At 37.7% G+C, this 19,282-nt stretch overlaps 3 protein-coding genes across 3 annotated transcripts; 2 read left to right on the plus strand and 1 right to left on the minus strand.

Annotated features, from left to right (window-relative positions):
• The first annotated feature begins 6,994 nt into the window (after window positions 1-6,994).
• On the plus strand, window positions 6,995-8,439 carry LOC133730035 (histidine-containing phosphotransfer protein 1-like). Its single transcript, XM_062157682.1, has 6 exons — window positions 6,995-7,127; window positions 7,247-7,377; window positions 7,489-7,557; window positions 7,734-7,805; window positions 7,950-8,022; window positions 8,134-8,439. The coding sequence occupies exons 1-6, from the start codon at window positions 7,068-7,070 to the stop codon at window positions 8,164-8,166; spliced, it is 438 nt and encodes a 145-aa protein (XP_062013666.1). The 5' UTR covers window positions 6,995-7,067; the 3' UTR covers window positions 8,167-8,439.
• A 325-nt stretch (window positions 8,440-8,764) lies between these two features.
• LOC133733050 (arogenate dehydratase/prephenate dehydratase 2, chloroplastic) lies at window positions 8,765-13,907 on the minus strand. The gene is made up of 12 exons (XM_062160661.1): window positions 13,530-13,907; window positions 13,373-13,440; window positions 12,249-12,341; window positions 11,038-11,238; window positions 10,870-10,950; window positions 10,412-10,507; window positions 10,258-10,335; window positions 10,066-10,155; window positions 9,913-9,986; window positions 9,633-9,714; window positions 9,471-9,546; window positions 8,765-9,057 (listed from the first exon to the last, which is right to left on the minus strand). The coding sequence occupies exons 1-11, from the start codon at window positions 13,777-13,779 to the stop codon at window positions 9,487-9,489; spliced, it is 1,173 nt and encodes a 390-aa protein (XP_062016645.1). The 5' UTR covers window positions 13,780-13,907; the 3' UTR covers window positions 8,765-9,057; window positions 9,471-9,486.
• An 899-nt stretch (window positions 13,908-14,806) lies between these two features.
• LOC133730471 (uncharacterized) lies at window positions 14,807-15,978 on the plus strand. The gene is made up of 3 exons (XM_062158053.1): window positions 14,807-14,929; window positions 15,125-15,423; window positions 15,537-15,978. The coding sequence occupies exons 1-3, from the start codon at window positions 14,807-14,809 to the stop codon at window positions 15,976-15,978; spliced, it is 864 nt and encodes a 287-aa protein (XP_062014037.1).
• The last annotated feature ends 3,304 nt before the right edge of the window (window positions 15,979-19,282 follow it).

The following is a 19,282-nucleotide window of genomic DNA, read 5'->3' on the forward strand; positions in this document are numbered from 1 at the left end:
CACTGACACGTCATCACTGCCACATCAGCATCGTGGCCCATCGCCATGTCAGCACAGGGACCCACTGCCACGTCATCTCCGGCCACTGGCTACTTTTCCTGCCAGATTTCCGGCGACCTATTTCAAGGTATTTTTTACTAAAAGTTCCCGTTTTTGAGTGTTTATTCAATTTCTCTTCTTTTTCTCGAGAACTTGCAAACTCCCTTCTCCTACCCCCCTTTCTTCATCATAGGGGAGACATAATTAAGCCGAACTGTGGGGGTTCGTGCTCACTTCAAGCTTGGAGCTTGTTGAGATCTCCAAACTTAGAGTTTGTAGAGAATTTATGATCGACCACTTACGCCATTGTTTCGATCCAATCCAATACCTCTTGGAATTAAATTTGGGGAAGCGATACCGCTAAGAAATTCCTAATTTCTTGGAAGCAATTACGCTCAGAAATTTTATATGTTTTTCGTGGTAGCTTTTTCCGCTCCAAAACTAATCTTTTTTCTTGTTCTCTTTCAAGATGAGTAACCTGAACAAATTGGACTTTGCTCCATTGGGAACAACTGGCTCTGGATATCATAGGTGGGTTCGTGATGTCCACCAGCATCTCAAGCCGATGAAATCCTGGATACGATTCTCGAGCCTAGCCAGGACGTGCTAACTGTTGAGCAAGCTCAAGCTTTGGAAGCAAATAGAGCAGCCTTAGAGGCAAATAAGGTGAAATCCATCATCCTAATGACTCATCATATGGATGATTCGCTCCAGTACGAGTATATGAATGAAGAAGACCCCAGAAGGCTATGGGTCTAACTCGAAGAAAGACTTGGCAACGTCTGTGACTCCCTGCTTCCTGACGTAGAAGTGAGATGGCATAGCCTCCGCTTCTGTGATTTCATGTCAGTTCTTGACTACAACTCGGAAGCACTTCGCATTAAATCCTTAATGGAATTCTATGGTAAAGAGATCACAGATGCGATATTGATTGAGAAGACTCTCTCTACCTTCCCCGTCTCTGCATTGATGGTTGCTAAGAACTATCGAATCGATGTTACTGCAAGACGGATTACAAGGTTTCATGAGCTCATTGGAGCTATGAATGTTGCTGAAAAGCATGACAACATCCTTGTGAAGAACTATAATTCGAGATCTGTGGAAATAGAGCATATTTCGAAATCCAATTATAGTCGCGCCCCTAAGAGAGGGCGCCAAGAGCGAAACCCTAATCTTAGGGATACTTCTGGACGTTCTGGTCCATATAATCGCTCTGCTTAGGAAGGTAACCGCCAAAATAGGCGAACACGGAACCGAAGAGGTCAACATGGAAAGAGAGAGGGAGGCAACGCCTCTGGCCATGTTGGTGGCGCCACCAACACTAAGAGCCATCTAAATGAAGCTTTCAAAGTGCCTCAATCAATGGAGTCTGAGCAAAGAGATGTATGTTCTCGATGTGGAGTATCCGGTCATTGGGCACACATTTGTAGAGCTCGTGAAGAAATTGTCACCGCATACAAAGCATATTGTGAAGCAAGAGAAGCTCACTATGTGGAACAAAAAGATCAAGAAGATGATCTAACGTGAAGGGTTGAAGACTACAAATCTGGCTGGGATCAATAGATCGTCAATTCTGTTTAAGTCTTTATTTTTCTAAGAAATGTAATAGGCAATTGCCATATACTTTGTAGTAAATGCCATTGGTTTAGTTTTTCTTCACATAGGCTCCTCCAAAATGAGTATGATGTCTAAGAAGGTTTTGAGATAAGTGGTACTTAAGCGAGCTTTGCTCCACCGACATCTCTCTACTCACCTGGTCATATTTATTTTGGAGTTACCGAAAGAAGTCAAACAACTACCTTTGTTTTGCATTAGCTAGCATTTGGATTAGATTCTCCTAATGGTTAAGAGACAATGATGTACTCCGTTGGGTTATGAATAAAATTTCGAGTTCTTTTCATTATGACTCCATTTTGATTCTGAGCATATTACTTTGTGACTACAATGGCTAGGTCATCAGTATTAATTCAAGGACATGGAATAGCCCAAGTTCCCCCTGCCAAATGGCACCTTGATTACTGTCACAGAAACTCTCTATGCTCTTAGGGCAAATCATACCCTATGAATAGCCAACGGATTCCATGCGAAAACGCATGTAGAGAATGGAAATGAGTTCATTTGCAATACCTCTAATGATTGCGAACAAAGGCGCATCTTAGAGAAGTTTATGCGTCTCTCTAGTGGACTTTGTATCACTATTCGAGCTATTAAATCCAATAAAGTTATGAGAGCAGATCTCTTGGATTTAGACACATATTGGTTTTGTCACGACAGGATAGATCATCCTAGTCATGATATGATGATCCGTCTACAAAAGACTTCACACGGACATCCATTCTCTCGAGCGAAATGAAGCATGAATCAAAGGTTGATTATTGGACTAAGTGTGACCGCCGTCGCTGCCTCTGGCACCGCCGCCGTCCACCACCAGCCTAGGGCTGGCACAGTCCCTATCCATGACACCATGGATGGCGTCCATCATGGTGATGGCGCCCCAGGTGATGCTGCAATCACCAACTTTGCTTCAAATAGCGCTTCAGACGCTCAGGCCCAACCAAAATCCTCATTGGTTTCTTCTAAAGCCTCTCGCTCATTTTACAAAGCCTGTTCCTTAGAGAAGTTAGGACTGAGACCGTCTTATGCAAAGGATATGAAAATACTCATTCTGTTCTTACATAGAATCCGTTGGGATTCTGTGGACTAGCAACAACAGACTCTCCTCAAGATCAAAGTGAACTAGGTTCGATCTGAGGATGGTGTGGCAGGCTTGCTCACTAAGTCATTGCCTAAATTCCACTTCCGAGAAACATGTTGGTAGCATCGTTTGCTGAAGTTATCCGAACTCCCATGACTGTTGTCATCAGGGGGAGATGTCTACATGTAGGGTCTCAAAATGTGAAGGGTGTGTTGTGCTCTTTTTCCCCTTCGACCGATGTTATTTTTGTCCCACAGGGTTTTTGTTACTCGGCAAGGGTTTTAATGAGGCAACGAGAGGAGCACCACGTTTGGGCGACACAAGAGGGAGTGTTCAAGTAAATCCAGAATATGTGTCTGGCCCAAATTCTAGGTTAATTAACACTACTGACACATATATAAAATCATATGAAGCACTCCATATATTTGATCTTGTAATAACTAATCCCTTCTATTTTGTGATTTTGAGCTCTTTCATCTCTCTCACTGAGTCACCCTATGTTTTATCATTTTTACACTAAAAAAGCGGGAAAAAAAAAACTAAAACTAAAACAATCATATGCGTGTAATTAAATTAGTTGCAACCTAATCCAATTGATCGATCACCACGCTAATAATTACTCTCTATGTCGACAGGGCATTCTGGGCGACTACTTCGATCAAGTGAAATGGTTACAAGACGAACAAAATCCAAAATTTGTTACAGAAGTGATGACTCTTTTCTTTGCCGAAGTAGACAATATATGCCATAGCAGAACTCACAACAATTCTGTAATCAATTAACTTTAGTTTATTGATTAATGATTCTTCAGTTATATATATTCACAAATAATATGCTGGCTGATATTTGTACAATTTTGGATACTTTAATTGCTTTAGTAGAGAACCTGAAGTGAACTATCCCAGGGTGAGAGAGCTTGCTGATAGAGTCAAGCAAAATAACTTAAGGTATCTATACAATTTTTTTGAAGGATGTTAAAGTTCTATTTGACGATTTTTATCATCTAGAGATAGAAAATTATTATCTTCCTACTGATCATCTAAATAACAAAAGAAAGCTAACTGATATATATATTATAAATGTGACAACAAATTTGTTCTCAGAGTGGGTGATTCTCGGGTGGACAATGCCTGCAGTGAGCTCTGCGGTGCAAGTGAGGCAAAGAACAGAGCAAAGTAAGAAATTTGTTCACTCACTATCACCGATTAGTTTATAAGAATTTTATAAGCACCCTAAAGTCCTAAACAATGTAATCTACTAGTATTAGGACTGTATTTTACTACGTACACTTATGAAAATTTTGTTTTAAGAAAAATCAATTTTGATGTTGCAGGTGCCTTGAGATCTTTGAGGTGCTTAATCAGTTGGGAAAAATAATAAAATGGAAGTAATAACTCCAACCACAAAAAAAATATAATATGTAAAGAAATAAAAGAGTAATGGAAATGAAACACCGGATATAACGTAGTTCGGCAAGGTGCCTACGTCCACGGGGCAGCAACAACAAGAACTTCCACTATGATAAGGTGGGTACAAGAGATCGATACACAACTTCAAGAACACTACTCGAATGAAACTCTCTCTCTCTCACACTTGTTTTGCTACCTAACCACTACTACACTCTTAACATGAAGTGGACACTCTTCACTCTCTACTTGGATGAAGATGTTTCTCTCTCAGATAATATTTTGCAAAGAGTCTTGTGTGGACCTTGGTCCACCTGCACCAAGGCAAAAAATCAGCATTTTTTGCACCCAAATGCCCCATTTTGCCTAGAGAAGGTCTTACGTACGGCACCCGCACCACGTGGCAGTGGGGCGGGCCAATCATACCCCAAACAGGGGGGTATTTTGAGTATTGCATGTTAAAAATCAGGGGCAGTTTCAGAAAAAAGAGAAAAGTTTGAGAATTTTGATTGGAGGGCCGCACGGCCCCACCACGTGGCAGCCCCTACCCAAGACTTTTTCTTTTGCCTATGGTCTACGTGGACCTTGGTCCATAGTAGAATTTACCGATATTTTGTTATTGTATCTGATGCCTTTATATAGGCATTGCTCTTCATGGAGTTCATGCAATTCAACGTATGCACGGAAGCAAAGTCAAGCTTCCTCCTTGTTTCATGCTCAATGTTGTCATGCTCATTAATGCATGTTTCCCTCCAACAATCAACAATTGCTGCACCACCTTAGCTATTCATATAGCTAGCCTTCCTTTACATTTATTGGGTCACCAAAGGAATAGTAGAAAGTGTGTTCCTCATGTAGTACGAAAAACTACCACATGAATTACTCTCCTCCAAATAAGGAGGGACTAACCCAACATAATCGTGAATATCTAAACTTGAAGGAGAATCTGAACAACATTGTTCAGGTAATCTTATTAACACATTGGTGACTTTGATATTTGAATTCTCGTATTTAATTCACTGCAAACTGCTAGCTTTTCTACTATTCTGATATATTGACAACCTTCGAAAACACGCTGGATAATGCAGATGGAGCGCACAATTTATGATAATAAGGTCTGAAGAGATACATACACCTTAAGTAGAGAGCTGGTTTGTTTGCTTATTCCAGTCTTCTCGGCCGATCAGATGTTCTATATTATGAGTATGAAATAAGTTGGTTGCAACTGAATTGAGTATCTGTTATATACTCATTTACGATTAGTAATCATGTTTATGTATCCTTGTTTTATATTTGAACTCTAAAATAAGTTCATTGTCAAGTGAACATTATGTAGGTACTCTGTTTGATGAGTCAATTTCTGGTTAACGACTATCTATATGTGTATCGATGCGAGTGAGTTTTATCTACGATTGGCCCTATTAGATAATTGTTCCGTATACAACCAATTGATTCAGAAATATAGCGAGCATTTACTAGATTCCTATATAAAACCAACGATAGGAATAACTCCATGATCACTCTAGTGATAAAGTAATAGAACAAATAGTCGCAAATTAAGAGAAGGAGAGTACGTAGAGTCATTGAAAAGGCGGAAATCAGATTGTCAAAGATATTGGAACATAAAAGAATCACATGGAATTGACTAGACCACTTGGGAGATTGCCTTACAATATGTGACACACATGAGAAAAATTCTACAATATCTTTGTATATAATGGAATTAAGTTCAATAACCAGTTCACGTAAATAATTAAAGTACAAGACCTTCCTTTCAAAAAAAAAAAAGTACAAGACCTTAAGTCCTTAACGACTTGGAACATTTAAACTTAACGGCTACTACATGCAATCATATTAACTTTCAAATTTTCAGTATATTGATCATTAACTATTAATATAGTAGTATTTCTCATTCACAATATTGTTCGAAAGCGAGTCCCTCTCCCAAAGTCGGATGAATTTATCATATCCACACCTCCCACTCTCACACGTTCACAGCTAGCTATAGTGCTGCTCCCATAAAAGGGTGACTGGAGGCAAACTATACCTGCAGCCTCTCCTAGGATATAGTATATTTCAGTTAATTTTCTATTGTTCAAGTAGGATTTTACATGAATGCTTCAATCAGTATAGAGAAATAATTCTGCCCATTATAGAAGATATAGAGAGCTTGTAATGAGCTTCGCTCGTCTCTTTCACAATCAACTTATGAAGAGAAACAAGCCAATCAAGCTCTGGCAGTTTGTATGCTCATCTTGAAAAGCTTATGATCAACTAGTTTTCATTACAGACAGCTCAAGTTATGTTTGAACTCGGATTGGTCGTTATAGTTAACTAATTATCAAGTACTAAAGAATAAACATATGTGATCGATTTCATGATTGTCTTCTGTATATTGAATGGAACAAGTTAATTTGATCTCTTTCTCTGTAATTGAATCCCTTAGATTTTTTTTTTCTTTGGTGACAAATTTATGCCCTCAGGTATGGTCAAGCCAAATTTTACTTCTAACTCGTCACACACTCACACAAACAAGTGAGGAGGAAAAAAAAAATAACTGAAATAGATTGTTGATGTGGATGGAGATGGATCATTTGGGGTTCAATCAGAATGAGAATCCAGGCGAAGTTTGCATTGAACCCCACAATTGGTATGAAGCATGAGTCAAACAATGCATCCAAATCCAAATACTCATAATCAAGTTGTGAAAAAATCAGAGACATGCAAAGCTCATGCTACCTAGCACTCGTACTGATTTGACGCATATAGACCCTGTGTAGCATGAAACAACACCGACACATTATAAATAAAATTGAAAGAGGCCAGTTTAATCATGAAAAACCATTTGATTCAATCTAGTAATTGATTCCATCAATCTCTTTTGTCATTTCGAGCACTTTCATCTCTCTCACAACCAGAAGAAGACAATGGCCGGAAAGGATCTCAACCAGAAGCTCAATGAACTCATCAGCTCCTTGCAAGACCAGGTCAGCTAAGTAGCCCACCATATGTGTTATCATTTTTCATTAAAAAGAAGAAAACAATTTTGGTTGTAATTAAGTTTATTACAAGCTCATTAATCTCCACTTTAATTTGTCTCTGGCAGGGCATTCTGGATGACTACTTTGATGAACTGAAAGGGTTACAAGATGAACAAAGTCCACAGTTTGTTACCAACACTATAACTATTTACCTTGGTGGAGCAGACGATACGATTGCAGAACTCACCAAAAATCTGTAAGTAATTTTAGATTCTCCATTAATGGTTCAAGTAACTAATGGTTTTGTTCAAGTACCTAACAAATTACATGTTGAAAACTGATTTTGGTTGCTTTCAATTCTTTTTAGGAGCGAGCCTGCAGTGAACTATCCCAGGGTGACTTATCTTGCGGATAAACTGAAGGGAAGTAGCATGAGGTAGTCTTTACATTCTCTTTTTCTTTTTTCTTTTTTTTTTCTTTTTTCCTTTTTGATACAGCAGTTTATGACTTTATGCATTCTTTCATTTTAAGGATATCAATGGTCTTTATCATCTATACAAAATTACCAACTTATTATTGATCATGAATAACAAAAGAAAGTTGATATCACAGTATCGGTGGCGCTCGGATGGCAGATGTTTGCGCTGAGCTCTGTGAGGCAAGTGAGGCAAACAAAAGAGAAGCGTAAGAAATCTGCTCCCTCACCATCACCAGTTAATTAATTGTTCAGAATTTATACAAACCCTAAACAATGTAATCGATAGACGAAGACTCTAATTCCCTCTTATAAAAACTTTGCTTTAAGGAAAATTAATGTTATGTTTTCAGGTGTCTTGCACTCTTTGGAGGGGTCAATCGTGAATATTCTATCTTGCAGGAGAGTCTGAATAAGATTGCTCAGGTATATTGGTAACTTTGGTGTTTCTCGTCTTTTAAGTTTACTGTAAACTCTTCTAATATTCTAATTTTTCTTTTATTTTTAAAACCTTCAAAAACATGCTGGATTGTGCAGTTGGAGCAAGCAATTCATGATAATGAGGAGTAGATCGAGCACAGCTTTTGAACAGTTTTCTCCAATAGCCGATCAGATGTTTCCTTAAATAAGTTGGTTATAACAGAACTGAGGATCTGTTATGAACTCATTACCATAAATAATTAGTAATTCTGTCATGTTTGTCATACATTTTAGGACCCGAATCTACATTTTAACTTTAGAATAAGTTCACTGCTAAGTGAACATTATGCACACTGCCTGTATTGGACTTTTAGGAGTCAGTTTCTGGTGTGGTGAAAGACATGTATGCAAGTTTTATTTATGATCGCCTATATAAACCCAATAGTTATTGTTCCTTTTTCCTTTGGTCAATTGGATTATTTTTCCATTACACATATTTTGAATGCTTTCGTTACTCTAATTAATAAGGGGAATATCGTTAGAACAAATAAAAATAATAATAATAAATAAAAAACCTGTACTGATGTCGAGTGTTCAACGCAGTGTATGGTTCAGTACTAGTTTTGTCAGGGAAAACTGAAAGTTCAACAATGGGCAGCAATAATATGACCACATTTTATTGGTAAAATGGAATATATAATACAATAAAAAAACCGACAGTGACAAGAATGCTGAGTAGGACTAGATCTTCAACAACAAAGGAGAAACCTTGATAATTCATCAAGTAGTTATAAACAATTGAATGGCAAAAATCAGCGAAAGCCACTACAAAATTGCATCCAACTGCAATGTTAACCAGCTTCTATTAACAAGATATTACCCAACTACTATACTTGCAGGACATACAAAACCAACCAGGAAATCGAGCTCTACAACAGCTTGTCCTATGATTCAATTCTTTTCCTTAACTCGGGACAATAATGACAGACAGAAGCTCAACAACGCAGATCCATATTAAAGGTACCTTCATAAACCCTGTATCTGCAAGACCAGTGGAGTAGAAATAGGATCAGAACTGAAAAACCAAGAAGACCATCTGACACAATCACAACATTCTTACAATAGGTAATAATTTCTATAACAATAAGCTGATTAAAAATGGCAGAGGATTAAGAAATATAAAGCAAGAGAGAATTAGCAACTGGTTTGAACAATAGTGGTTGAGTCTTGATTCTTGAATGATAAAAATGAAAGAAAAAAAAGTACTTTTGACGTTTTCTTTTAGAGAACATCTGAACAGGCTCCACTTAGAGGTGCAACTAAAGCTTGAAGGGACCAATTCATATACAACATCAATGTTATAGGATGATAAGGACTCATGTCAGAATCGCCTATACACAGACTGAATCATTCCAAACAAGTTTATGACATTCATTCAGAAATTGGATTCTTACCACAATTGTAGGTCAATCATAGCATGCTTCCATCCATTGGGTAACTCCCTAGTACCCGCAAGAATGTAGCAAACTCCTGCAAAGGAAAGCAAATATACACTTTCATATCTCTGTTTAAGATTATTTCCATAGAGTTGAGAATTATTTTAGAAAGATACAAACCCTGAGATGCCTAAGGGCATTCTGTGCATTATGATCAGCCATCGATGTTTCAAAATCCACATAGAAAAGATAGTCAAAGTATCTGCAAGAAAAATACAAAATATCATAGGAAAATAATCATTAACTAAAAATCCTATCAGATAAAAAAATTGATTATAATTTTTAATGCCAAAATCAAATTGGCGTGGCAATAAAGGCCTATCAGTAATTTTTATCTCAACTGCGTGTTTATTTCATTACTATGGAAGTATAAATCAGTTGAGATGTTCACTGAATTTACTTTGGTTTTGGAATTCCACCATTATTATCATCAGATGCTCGCAGGGGCTGCTTCCGCAAGGGACGGCTCTCAATCTGGTTAAAGAAACAAAGTGGGCTATCAATAGATTACCAAAATGAAACTATGGGAAGACCTAGAGATTTCAGAACCTACCTTTGTAAGATTGATTTGACGCAATGCAAAAACAGCAAGTGCCTTAAAAAGGACTCCCGGGCCTTCCTCTAGAGAGAAAACTATACTCGTCTATACATGTAATAATCAAGTGTTAATAAGATCAATCTTTCAAAAAAAGGTGTGGAATACATGTATTCAACAACTCAACACAAACACGTTTGCAGGATTCACCTTGAATGGCCTATCTGTGCCAGGAATGATAGGTTCTCTTGCGAGGACTAAAAATCGAGTAACATTATCACTATCATCCTGTACAAAGAAAAATATAAGCAACCTCTAATGCATACTATAAGTCATCATAACACCAAATCTTATTGGACAACACCTGAATATCCTCTGCAAGTATCTTCAGACCGTATATCCCTGCAGCAGCAGAGCTGGCCACTGCTCCCGAATCTTTCAGTTTGTGGAATGCAACATGCTACAATTTATAAAAATGAATTAATTATTTATAAGCCATGATAGATAATCAATCTGAATATTCTAGTTTTAGACTGAGGCCTCATAACACAATTTACCATGCAATGAAACCCAACGATATAGAACCAGAAGACCCTCTGAGATGAGAATAATGAAAATGGTACAATTTAAAACAGGCAGGCCCCCAGAAATGACAGTACTGAGTTTTTCAACTTAAAATAGGCAACCAAGATTTTTTTTTTTTCTCTGTGAAACAGAAAAGAAACACTCCATGCACAAACACAACAGTGCAAACATATCATGAGATATATTTAGCACCAGATATTCTTGGAGTAAGCTGTCCAACTACAATCAGGGGCTCACCTTTGCTGCACCAGCAGTATCATCCACTGCCTCTCTGACTAATCCAAACCTGGTTAATGTGTGCTCACACTGAGCAAGAGCCTGAAATATGACTAGTTATGAGGGAAGATCATGATAAAAAGTAAAATACCAGATGAAGAGAGAACCATGGAGTGAGAATTAATATACCTGTGGATGGCTGAGAACCCTTTTTAGGTCTTGAATTTCAACACCATGGTTAGCTAGTAAGCAATGCCGAACTGCAAGTTTCACTTCCCCTACTATATGCAAACTATGCCGGAGTATAAGGTCATAATTTCTGTGGATGCTACCACCTAATGAATTCTCAAATGGTAAAACTGCTCTGTCCACAAGCCACCGTTCAACAGCCTACAGTAAGTTGGACCAAAGAAGCATTAACCCTACAGTTCACCCAAACTAAAGGACATTGTCTCCACTATAAAGATGGTTTACTTAGTTTCCTATTAGAGAGGCAACAAATAACCATACAAATATCCAAAAAGAGATAAAAGAAAAGAACACAGGCACAAGTCAACAACAATAGAACAATAGGAGAATGTACAATTAGCTAGAATAAAAAGCCAGTCATCAGAGCTGTATTTATCAACACCCAAACATTTAAAGGAAAGAAGGTAAATAATTCTACACTGGAGGGGTAGGATATTGACATTTCTCTCTAAAATAAGAGCCTAAGGCTAAGGATGACACCACAGGAGATGCAAAACAAGATTCTAAAGCTATGCATCTCTATAACCTTCAGATTCTCACAGTCAACAAACAAAGATTGCATATTCGTAGTGAGTTCGCTGAAAATGATTTATTGCAAATTCGTACAATATGGAGCATGCAATGAGTTGACTAGTTTTCTAACAGCTCTTTCCCTACTTAACATATTTCTGTATCATTCCCGTTATACATAAGGTCCCATCTCTTCAATTATACAGAAGGCCTCTACCAAACTTATATCATAACTGGAAGTTCTTTCAGTGTCAACAAATTGAGAAACAAATTGGAAAGACTATTATCAATTCCCACAAATAGAATCAAAATACAGCTACAGGAATTAAGCGGTTCTCAAATCAGATCCAAAAGGACACCCTACCACATGCAGCCTGACTTAAATTCATCAAACGAAATGCAATCCAAGGCCTTCAGGTCCATGAAATGAAATGCATTTGCCCTTTGATTTAAAAATCAGGGGAATTCAAGAATGAATATGCATCATGATCACTGCATTTCCATAGTGCACATACATCGTGGGTCATTATTCATGAACTAAAGATAAATGAATAAATGATATGTAATGCTACCAGAATTTAGTGATACAATCAAATCCAATAAAGAGAAACAATGAGGATGGCAAAAACAGAAATAATTACCTCAAATACAGTATCAAATTGTTCGCAAGGCACTGCTTCGCAATTTGGGTATGCCTTTTGAGCAGCTGACTCACTGTATGCTCCTTGAACACCCTGAAATGTAATTCAATATTCAACCATCTATAAACAAGTTTTTTTTCCCCCTTCCTTTTTTTTTACCAACTAAAAATGCTTGAACCAATGTGACTCAATCCCAATCTGCAACTTAAATTATCAGAGCCCAAAAAGTCACATTACCCAGATTTGTTACATACATACACACCAAAATGATCTTATAAGAATCTAAGTTGACGGCTCAAACTGAGAACATGGATGGTTATAATATACCTCTTTCAACTCACGTACTCTACATATCAATCAACTATATCTGACCTAATGGCTAAAACAGTAAAATCCAGGTTATCAAAGGAACTCCTCTATGTAAGCCCTCAGATTATACTTTTATTAGACTTGACCAGATATAGAGTTATCAAGAGTTAAGGACTTCACCACAGAATAACCTCATATGATGTAATGTATTCTTGTCAAACTGTGAATCAAAATAACATTTTCTTGTCAAACTGCTAACCAAATTTCAAAACCATACATTCATATTTCCACTTGAAAACTCACAATTGTCGACAAACCGCTTAATAAGAAAAAATTACAATATTTGTCCAACCCTAATATTGGATCACATATTCCCTTTATACTGCATACATACCCCAAGTCTAAGCAGATTATGTTTTCCCATCTATTTGAAGCTTTGCCAAACTAACATTCACATTTAGGTAAGATAGCTCAACATCTCCGGATATCATTAAATCCGGCATGCAAGATGTATAAAATCAGCCAGTTTCGCACCAGGTGCACTTTCAATATGATCATGATTTCCTTCCCTATTACTGTGGACAACCAACTTCATACATTAATTTAAATATAAATAAATCATCACAATTACAATGTCATTTGTTTTTTTTCTCTGTCAGGATCAGAATTTGAAAGTTAGGTGTTTGCATATACCTATACATACAGCTCTATAAAGTTAGTTGATCAATTTGAAAGTTGGTTGTCCAATTTAGTATTTAGCTACTCATTTTAGCTTGTACTACCCTGAGAGTTGAGCAGAGAGAATAGAGAGCTACCTGATACGCAACACGAAGACGAGAGCCCTCAGCAACCGAATTGGAGGCGAACGTCGAAGACAAAGGTCCTGAATCAACGAATCCGAATCAAAAATGAACTCAATTTTCCATAAATTTACAGAAACAGGGATCTGAATCAGAGCAAAAGATCGGTTACTTGGAAGAGTGTGCACGTCTTTGGATGCGTCGTCGAACGGCAAGTCTTCCAAATCCAGAGCACCGCCTACCTGGTGGTGGCTTTTTCCGTTTCCGTCTCCGTGAAGAGAGGCGAGGACGACGGCACAACGACGCCGTTTCGGGCAGAACTTTAGTGTTGTTCTAGGGAAGTGATCAGACGGCGAGGGCTTCGATGGGAGAGGTGGTGAGAGATGAGTCGCGGCGGATCGTGCAATGGAAGTCGCTGCCATGGCGCGTGGAGTGGAGGTCAGGTCGGCGCCGGAGAATGGTGAAGCCGAGATTGGCGGGGTAGGCGACGAAGAGAAAATTATTAGATGACTATGGACCAAGAAAAAATTTAATATTTATTCAATGACCGTATATTCAAGAGATATGAATACAACCACTCAATATACGATTATTGAATAAATATTTTAAAAAAAAAATTATTTTTTGGTCAGAGAGAGATAATGGGGATTAAATTTTTACAAAAATTAGGAGAAGTTTAAAAAGTAAATTAGGAGATTTGAATAGAACCACTCCAGTATATTTTATTTTCTCATAAAAAAAAACCTATATTTAGTTATTTCTAAAAATCTCTATTTATATCTAGACACGAAACGTAGACTAGTAGAATGCTTGGTATTTTCGTACCAAATTATAATGTCATATCATGGGTAGGTATTTCATTTATTTTTAGATAAAAAAATACACAAGAAAATTTTATCCAATTGAGTATTTAGAAATGTGCAAAAAAAATTTGCATGCACAAGGAGGCAACAAGCCCAACTACAAGGTCTAGAAAATGAAATCTCATAGCCCAGCTATAAGGCCTAAAAAATGAAATCTTAAATGGTTGAGAGCAACTACAACTGATCTATGAAATATCTTGGCATACACAATTTCATCTTCTGGAAGGACCCTATAAATACCAAAGAGCTTCTCCTTAAGATCTTCAACAAATTGGCAGGTTGGAAAAAAGGTTCTCTATCTCATGCAGTTAGACCAACTCTTATTAAATCTAATATTACTGGTACATGTCATGTCTTGTTTCAAATGCCCCAAGGAAGTTACCAATGAAATTGACAAATTAACAAGCTAGAACCTTCTTCTGGGCAATGATATGAAATGTCCATCTGTGGCCTGGGAATAGGTTTGCAAACCCAAATCACTGGGTGATTTAGGTATTAGACCAGCTGCTTTTTTCAACAATGCAGCTCTTGGTAAATTGGCTTGGAATGGCATACTCGATGCAAGGCAGCTAATTTTATCAAAAGAATGCGCTGGATTGTAAGAAATGGCAAGGACATCAAATTCTGGGCGTTCAATTGGGCGCAAGACCATCCACTACTGGATTACATCCCTGAAGATAGTAGGCACCTGATTAATATAGATGAAACGGTAAGTGACTACATTTCAGACAAATTTTGGAATAAGGCAAAGCTCTCTGCTGCTCTGGAGCCTTCCATTGTCAACCAGTTTCTTGGCATCCCCATTCCATTTACAGATCAACAAGATGAGTATGTTTAGGGACCTGCCTCCAATGGTAAGTTTTCTATAAATTCAGCTACTTAGTTACAAATTTTTTATTTTCAGAAACATGATCAAATTGAGCTAATCAATAAGCTGTGGAAGCTGAATATACAACCAAAAGTGAAAATGTTTGGTTGGCTTCTTCTCAGAGAAAGACTTAAGACCAGGGGTAGACTGTCAAGGTTTGGACTAATTAATGACAATTCTTGTCCACTGTGTCAAGAAGATAATGAAACTACCAATCACTTATTTGGCTATTGCAATGTCACTAAAGCAGTGTGGAATCTTGCTGCTCTTGACCCCCAAGTCAATTGGAATGAAGGCTACCTTAAAGTGTTTAATGAGCTTTTCTTATTACAACCGTACTGTAGTGTCATGTTTGCGAAAATTATTACCATTTGCTGGCAACTTTGGAAAGCTCAAAATGATGTTGTTTTTCGTAATGCTAAAGCCAACCAGGGCTCTATTTTTGCAGCTGCAGCGCTGTAACTACAGCTTTAGGTAAACAAGGTGTGATTGTTAGAGCTAGCTTGCTGCCTACAAACCCAAAGTTAATTAGGTGGCAGACTCCCTCTGGTGATCATGTTAAAATAAACTTCGATGGCTCAATCCTTAAAGGCTCGGCTGCTGGTGGGTTTGTAATTAGAGACTTCCTTGGCAAGCCTCTTCTAGCAGCTACTCGACATATGGGGAAGATAACAGTTCCAGTTGCAGAGGCTGTTGCTCTTCATGATAGCCTTCATTGTGCTTTAGAGCGTGGCTTCATGAGGATTGAAGTCGAAGGTGATTCAAAGCTAGTCATTGATGCTGTTTGTGGACTCTTCAAACCACCCTGGAGACTTTTCAAGATTATCAAAGACATAAGGACACTGGCTTCACAGTTTGAATCCATCTCATTCAAGCATGTTTTAAGATAAGCGAACTTTGTAGCAGATGCAATAGCCAATCTAGGACATGCTACTTCCGATGTTGTAACTTAGACTAATAGAGTCCCTACTGAGGGTACTCAATCTTTGTTATTTGACACTGTAAACTCTGGTTGTTTCAGAGGTTTTAATCTATAATTTTTTTTCCTTGTAAAAAAAAAAAACTACAACCGACCTATAAAGAGCAACAAAGACAGACAACAAAGTTGAGAGCCTCACTAAACTAACTCCAATAATTTTTGACACTAATCCATTGGAATTGATGGAATATCCTCCGCCGATATTCTTTGGGAAGTTATCCCAGTACTCTTCATTCTGGGACAACAAGGGAAATGAATCCTGCCACTATAATCTGGGTAAATCATGGGTTAAGGGCAAGTACATGCAATGGCGATAGCGATAGCGGATATGGGGGTCTCGATTGCAAGCGAGAGGAGTTGCTATGAGTTGTAGGGAAAAGCTCGCCAAGTATAGCGTTGTTAAATGGGTGGTTTCCCAAAACGGCAAAACCCAAAAAACATGGGGCGGGATCGGTCACATATTTTGAGCAAAAAGCCTATAGAAACCAAAGAAGAAGAAAAAATGTTTCTCAGAAAAAAAAAAGAAGAAGAAAAAATGATGTGAGCACAATTTGTGCGGATTGTTGCATTTAGTCATGCAATTTAATTTTCTAAACTACCATTAGAAATTTAGAATGACATATAAATGGTGCTCTTAATTTAATCTGACCATTTATATCTTAACTATAGTCAACGCTTCTTTTGAATTTTAACTGACAATGACCTAAATGAACATTTTCCAAAAAGTTATTAGGACTGTGCAGCTCAAGTTCAATGGAAACTAATGTTGTGAAAATGAAAAGTTGCAATTCGAAAAACAAATACAAAATATAATAAATATAAGTGAGGGTAATATAAAGGTCTTGTGATACAAACACGAGTGGACCAAACATATTCTGTTGCTTCATAATTTAACATATTTTTTTTATAAAAAAAGTTGTTACAGACTTGTCACTCATTTCATGTCTTTCGCTCATAAATGAAATATAATCTTAATTTCACGTATTTTCATTTGTGACTTGAGAACAATCTTGACATGGATGAACTTGCAACTCTTTTGGTGAGAAACTTGGTAACATAAAGTTTACATTACAATGAATATCAATGAGAAAACTATGGTTTTTAAACCACAACAACCTTGACATGAATGATACCACTTTTGTGAGAAACTTGGTAACACAGGTTACATGACAATGAATATATAGCACTGATAAAATATTGGCTTTTGTTATTTAAATGAAAAGGATGAGGATAAAATGCATCATTATATGAAAGTTAAGTATATGATTGCTTGTAAGAAAAACGAATAATTTAAGATATTGGAAGAAACTAATGTATGTGATTACAAAACCTAAATATTGAATGTGCGCCAAGTAGGGATCCAACTAGACTTTCTGCTTAGTAAACTTACGCTCTATCCAATTAGCTACATGGATTTGCTTGTAAATTTAGATGACTAACGTTACTATAATAAGTTGATTGATTTCTAAATTTCTTATGTTATATTAATTGGAATGATGCATGATACTATTTTGATTTATTTTATTAGTTCGCTAGCTACATGTTTTCAGTGATATTTTTTTATTTACTTCGGAGTTTAATTTATATGGTATCTCAAAATATCCTTCGGTCATCATTTGGTGGTTAGATACAATCTTTGGCTTTACCCAAAGCATTTTCCATTTGAGCTTGAAGGATGTAATTAGTAACTCATTTACTTTATTTCATGATTATGATTTGTTTGAAAGAGATTCATTTGATCTTGTTCATATATATATATATATATATATATATATATATATATATAGCCGGTGGGTGAAAATATATTCATCAAAAGCCAGAATAGGTCGTTACATACCCTTCCGCTGCCAACTAGACAGACAAGAAGATAGTGGTACATAAAATAAACCTACTCATTGTACAATCAAATACCTAGACATAGCGGGATCCCCCTTTGGTACTACGCCAGAAGCGCTAGAAAGATCCGGCCCTCCCAACCTAACTCTTAACCAGTAAATCTAGTCGCCTAGAGACCTCAATTGGTGTACAACTAGAGACACTGAGAATTAAGTCGACAAGACCAAGACCAAATGCTAAAACAAGAAGCACAAAGGTGCCTAGACTGTCCCGGAAAAACAGAACATTATTGTAATTCAGACAAAAACTAAAAAACTTAGTGTTGGACCAAGGGTCAAAGTCGTGGCCCAAGTTCGAAGCCCAGCATCTCAAAGAGGAATCCCAAAACTCCAGGTCTAGCAGGGTTGCTGGTGAAAGCCCAAACTATTTCCATCGCACGCAGTGACCGTGTAGCACCTTCGCATCATCCAGCCGCGCGACCCACGTCCTCGCCAGCCAGAACCCAACATCCCACACCTGCCTATGCCGCCGCGTAACTCTACAGCCACCAAGTCGACGCCGGATCAGCCAAAAAAACCTCGCTGCCGCATAGCCCCTGGGAACCTTACCGCCGCTCTGTTCATTCGACCCACGCCTCCGCCGCTAGATTTGCAGAACCCACACCGCCGCTCAAGCCATCCTTGCACAACCCAACCACCACGCGTAGAGACTACGTCTGATGCTCACCATCTAGTCAGCCCTCTGCCCCTTGAGCCGAGACCACTCTCTAGGACAAACTGAACAAAGTAGCTATCAAGACCCGTCCGGCAGCGACTCATGTATGGCAAGGCAAGCCCATACCAATCCCGAGCGCCACCGGACGAGCAGATTTTCAAAACCCTAGACCAAGGAAACCCTGGTTTTTTTTAGGAGAGAAAATAGTTGTCTATGATATATAGCTCTATTTCAGTTGGGAAATTGGGAACTTCCAATATCCTAGTTACTTTTACCATTCCTAAGCCCAAACCATGTTTTCCAATCACTAAAACCCACTACCATTCGAACCCATTAAGGATGCTGGATTGGACTCGGATACTATTTGGGACTAGATCAGATCATCTGGATCAATTGAACATTTGAACCCATTAAAGTGCAGATTTTGGTATAATTACCATAAATCTAATTATAAAAAAAAAACTGTATGGTTGATTAGTTCTCATAATCCATCTTTAATTAGCACAAAAGCTAATACCGACAAGGTATATTGCTAGTCAAATCATCAACTAAACTAATTTAAAAAATATTCCATTCTTAGGAAGAAACTGTTCCTCAAAACGTGTTGCATTGAATGCATTCTCTTGTACTGTGTACATGTACAGTTGTACAAGAACTAGCTAGAA

Source organism: Rosa rugosa, chromosome 2 (genome assembly GCF_958449725.1).
Source record: "Rosa rugosa chromosome 2, drRosRugo1.1, whole genome shotgun sequence".
Taxonomy (NCBI): Eukaryota; Viridiplantae; Streptophyta; class Magnoliopsida; order Rosales; family Rosaceae; genus Rosa; species Rosa rugosa.

Excerpts from the sequence above, each read along its gene's own strand:
- LOC133730035 (XM_062157682.1), top strand. The coding sequence starts at position 7,068 with ATGGCCGGAAAGGATCTCAACCAGAAGCTCAATGAACTCATCAGCTCC. Across the intron at positions 7,378-7,488 it reads GCAGAACTCACCAAAAATCT|GAGCGAGCCTGCAGTGAACT; the intron begins GTAAGTAATTTT and ends AATTCTTTTTAG. Across the intron at positions 8,023-8,133 it reads GTCTGAATAAGATTGCTCAG|TTGGAGCAAGCAATTCATGA; the intron begins GTATATTGGTAA and ends TGGATTGTGCAG.
- LOC133733050 (XM_062160661.1), bottom strand. The coding sequence starts at position 13,779 with ATGGCAGCGACTTCCATTGCACGATCCGCCGCGACTCATCTCTCACCA. Across the intron at positions 11,239-12,248 it reads AATTTGATACTGTATTTGAG|GCTGTTGAACGGTGGCTTGT; the intron begins GTAATTATTTCT and ends AACTTACTGTAG. Across the intron at positions 10,336-10,411 it reads TACTTGCAGAGGATATTCAG|GATGATAGTGATAATGTTAC; the intron begins GTGTTGTCCAAT and ends TTCTTTGTACAG.
- LOC133730471 (XM_062158053.1), top strand. The coding sequence starts at position 14,807 with ATGCGCTGGATTGTAAGAAATGGCAAGGACATCAAATTCTGGGCGTTC. Across the intron at positions 14,930-15,124 it reads TGATTAATATAGATGAAACG|AAACATGATCAAATTGAGCT; the intron begins GTAAGTGACTAC and ends TTTTATTTTCAG. Across the intron at positions 15,424-15,536 it reads GAGCTTTTCTTATTACAACC|CTGCAGCGCTGTAACTACAG; the intron begins GTACTGTAGTGT and ends CTATTTTTGCAG.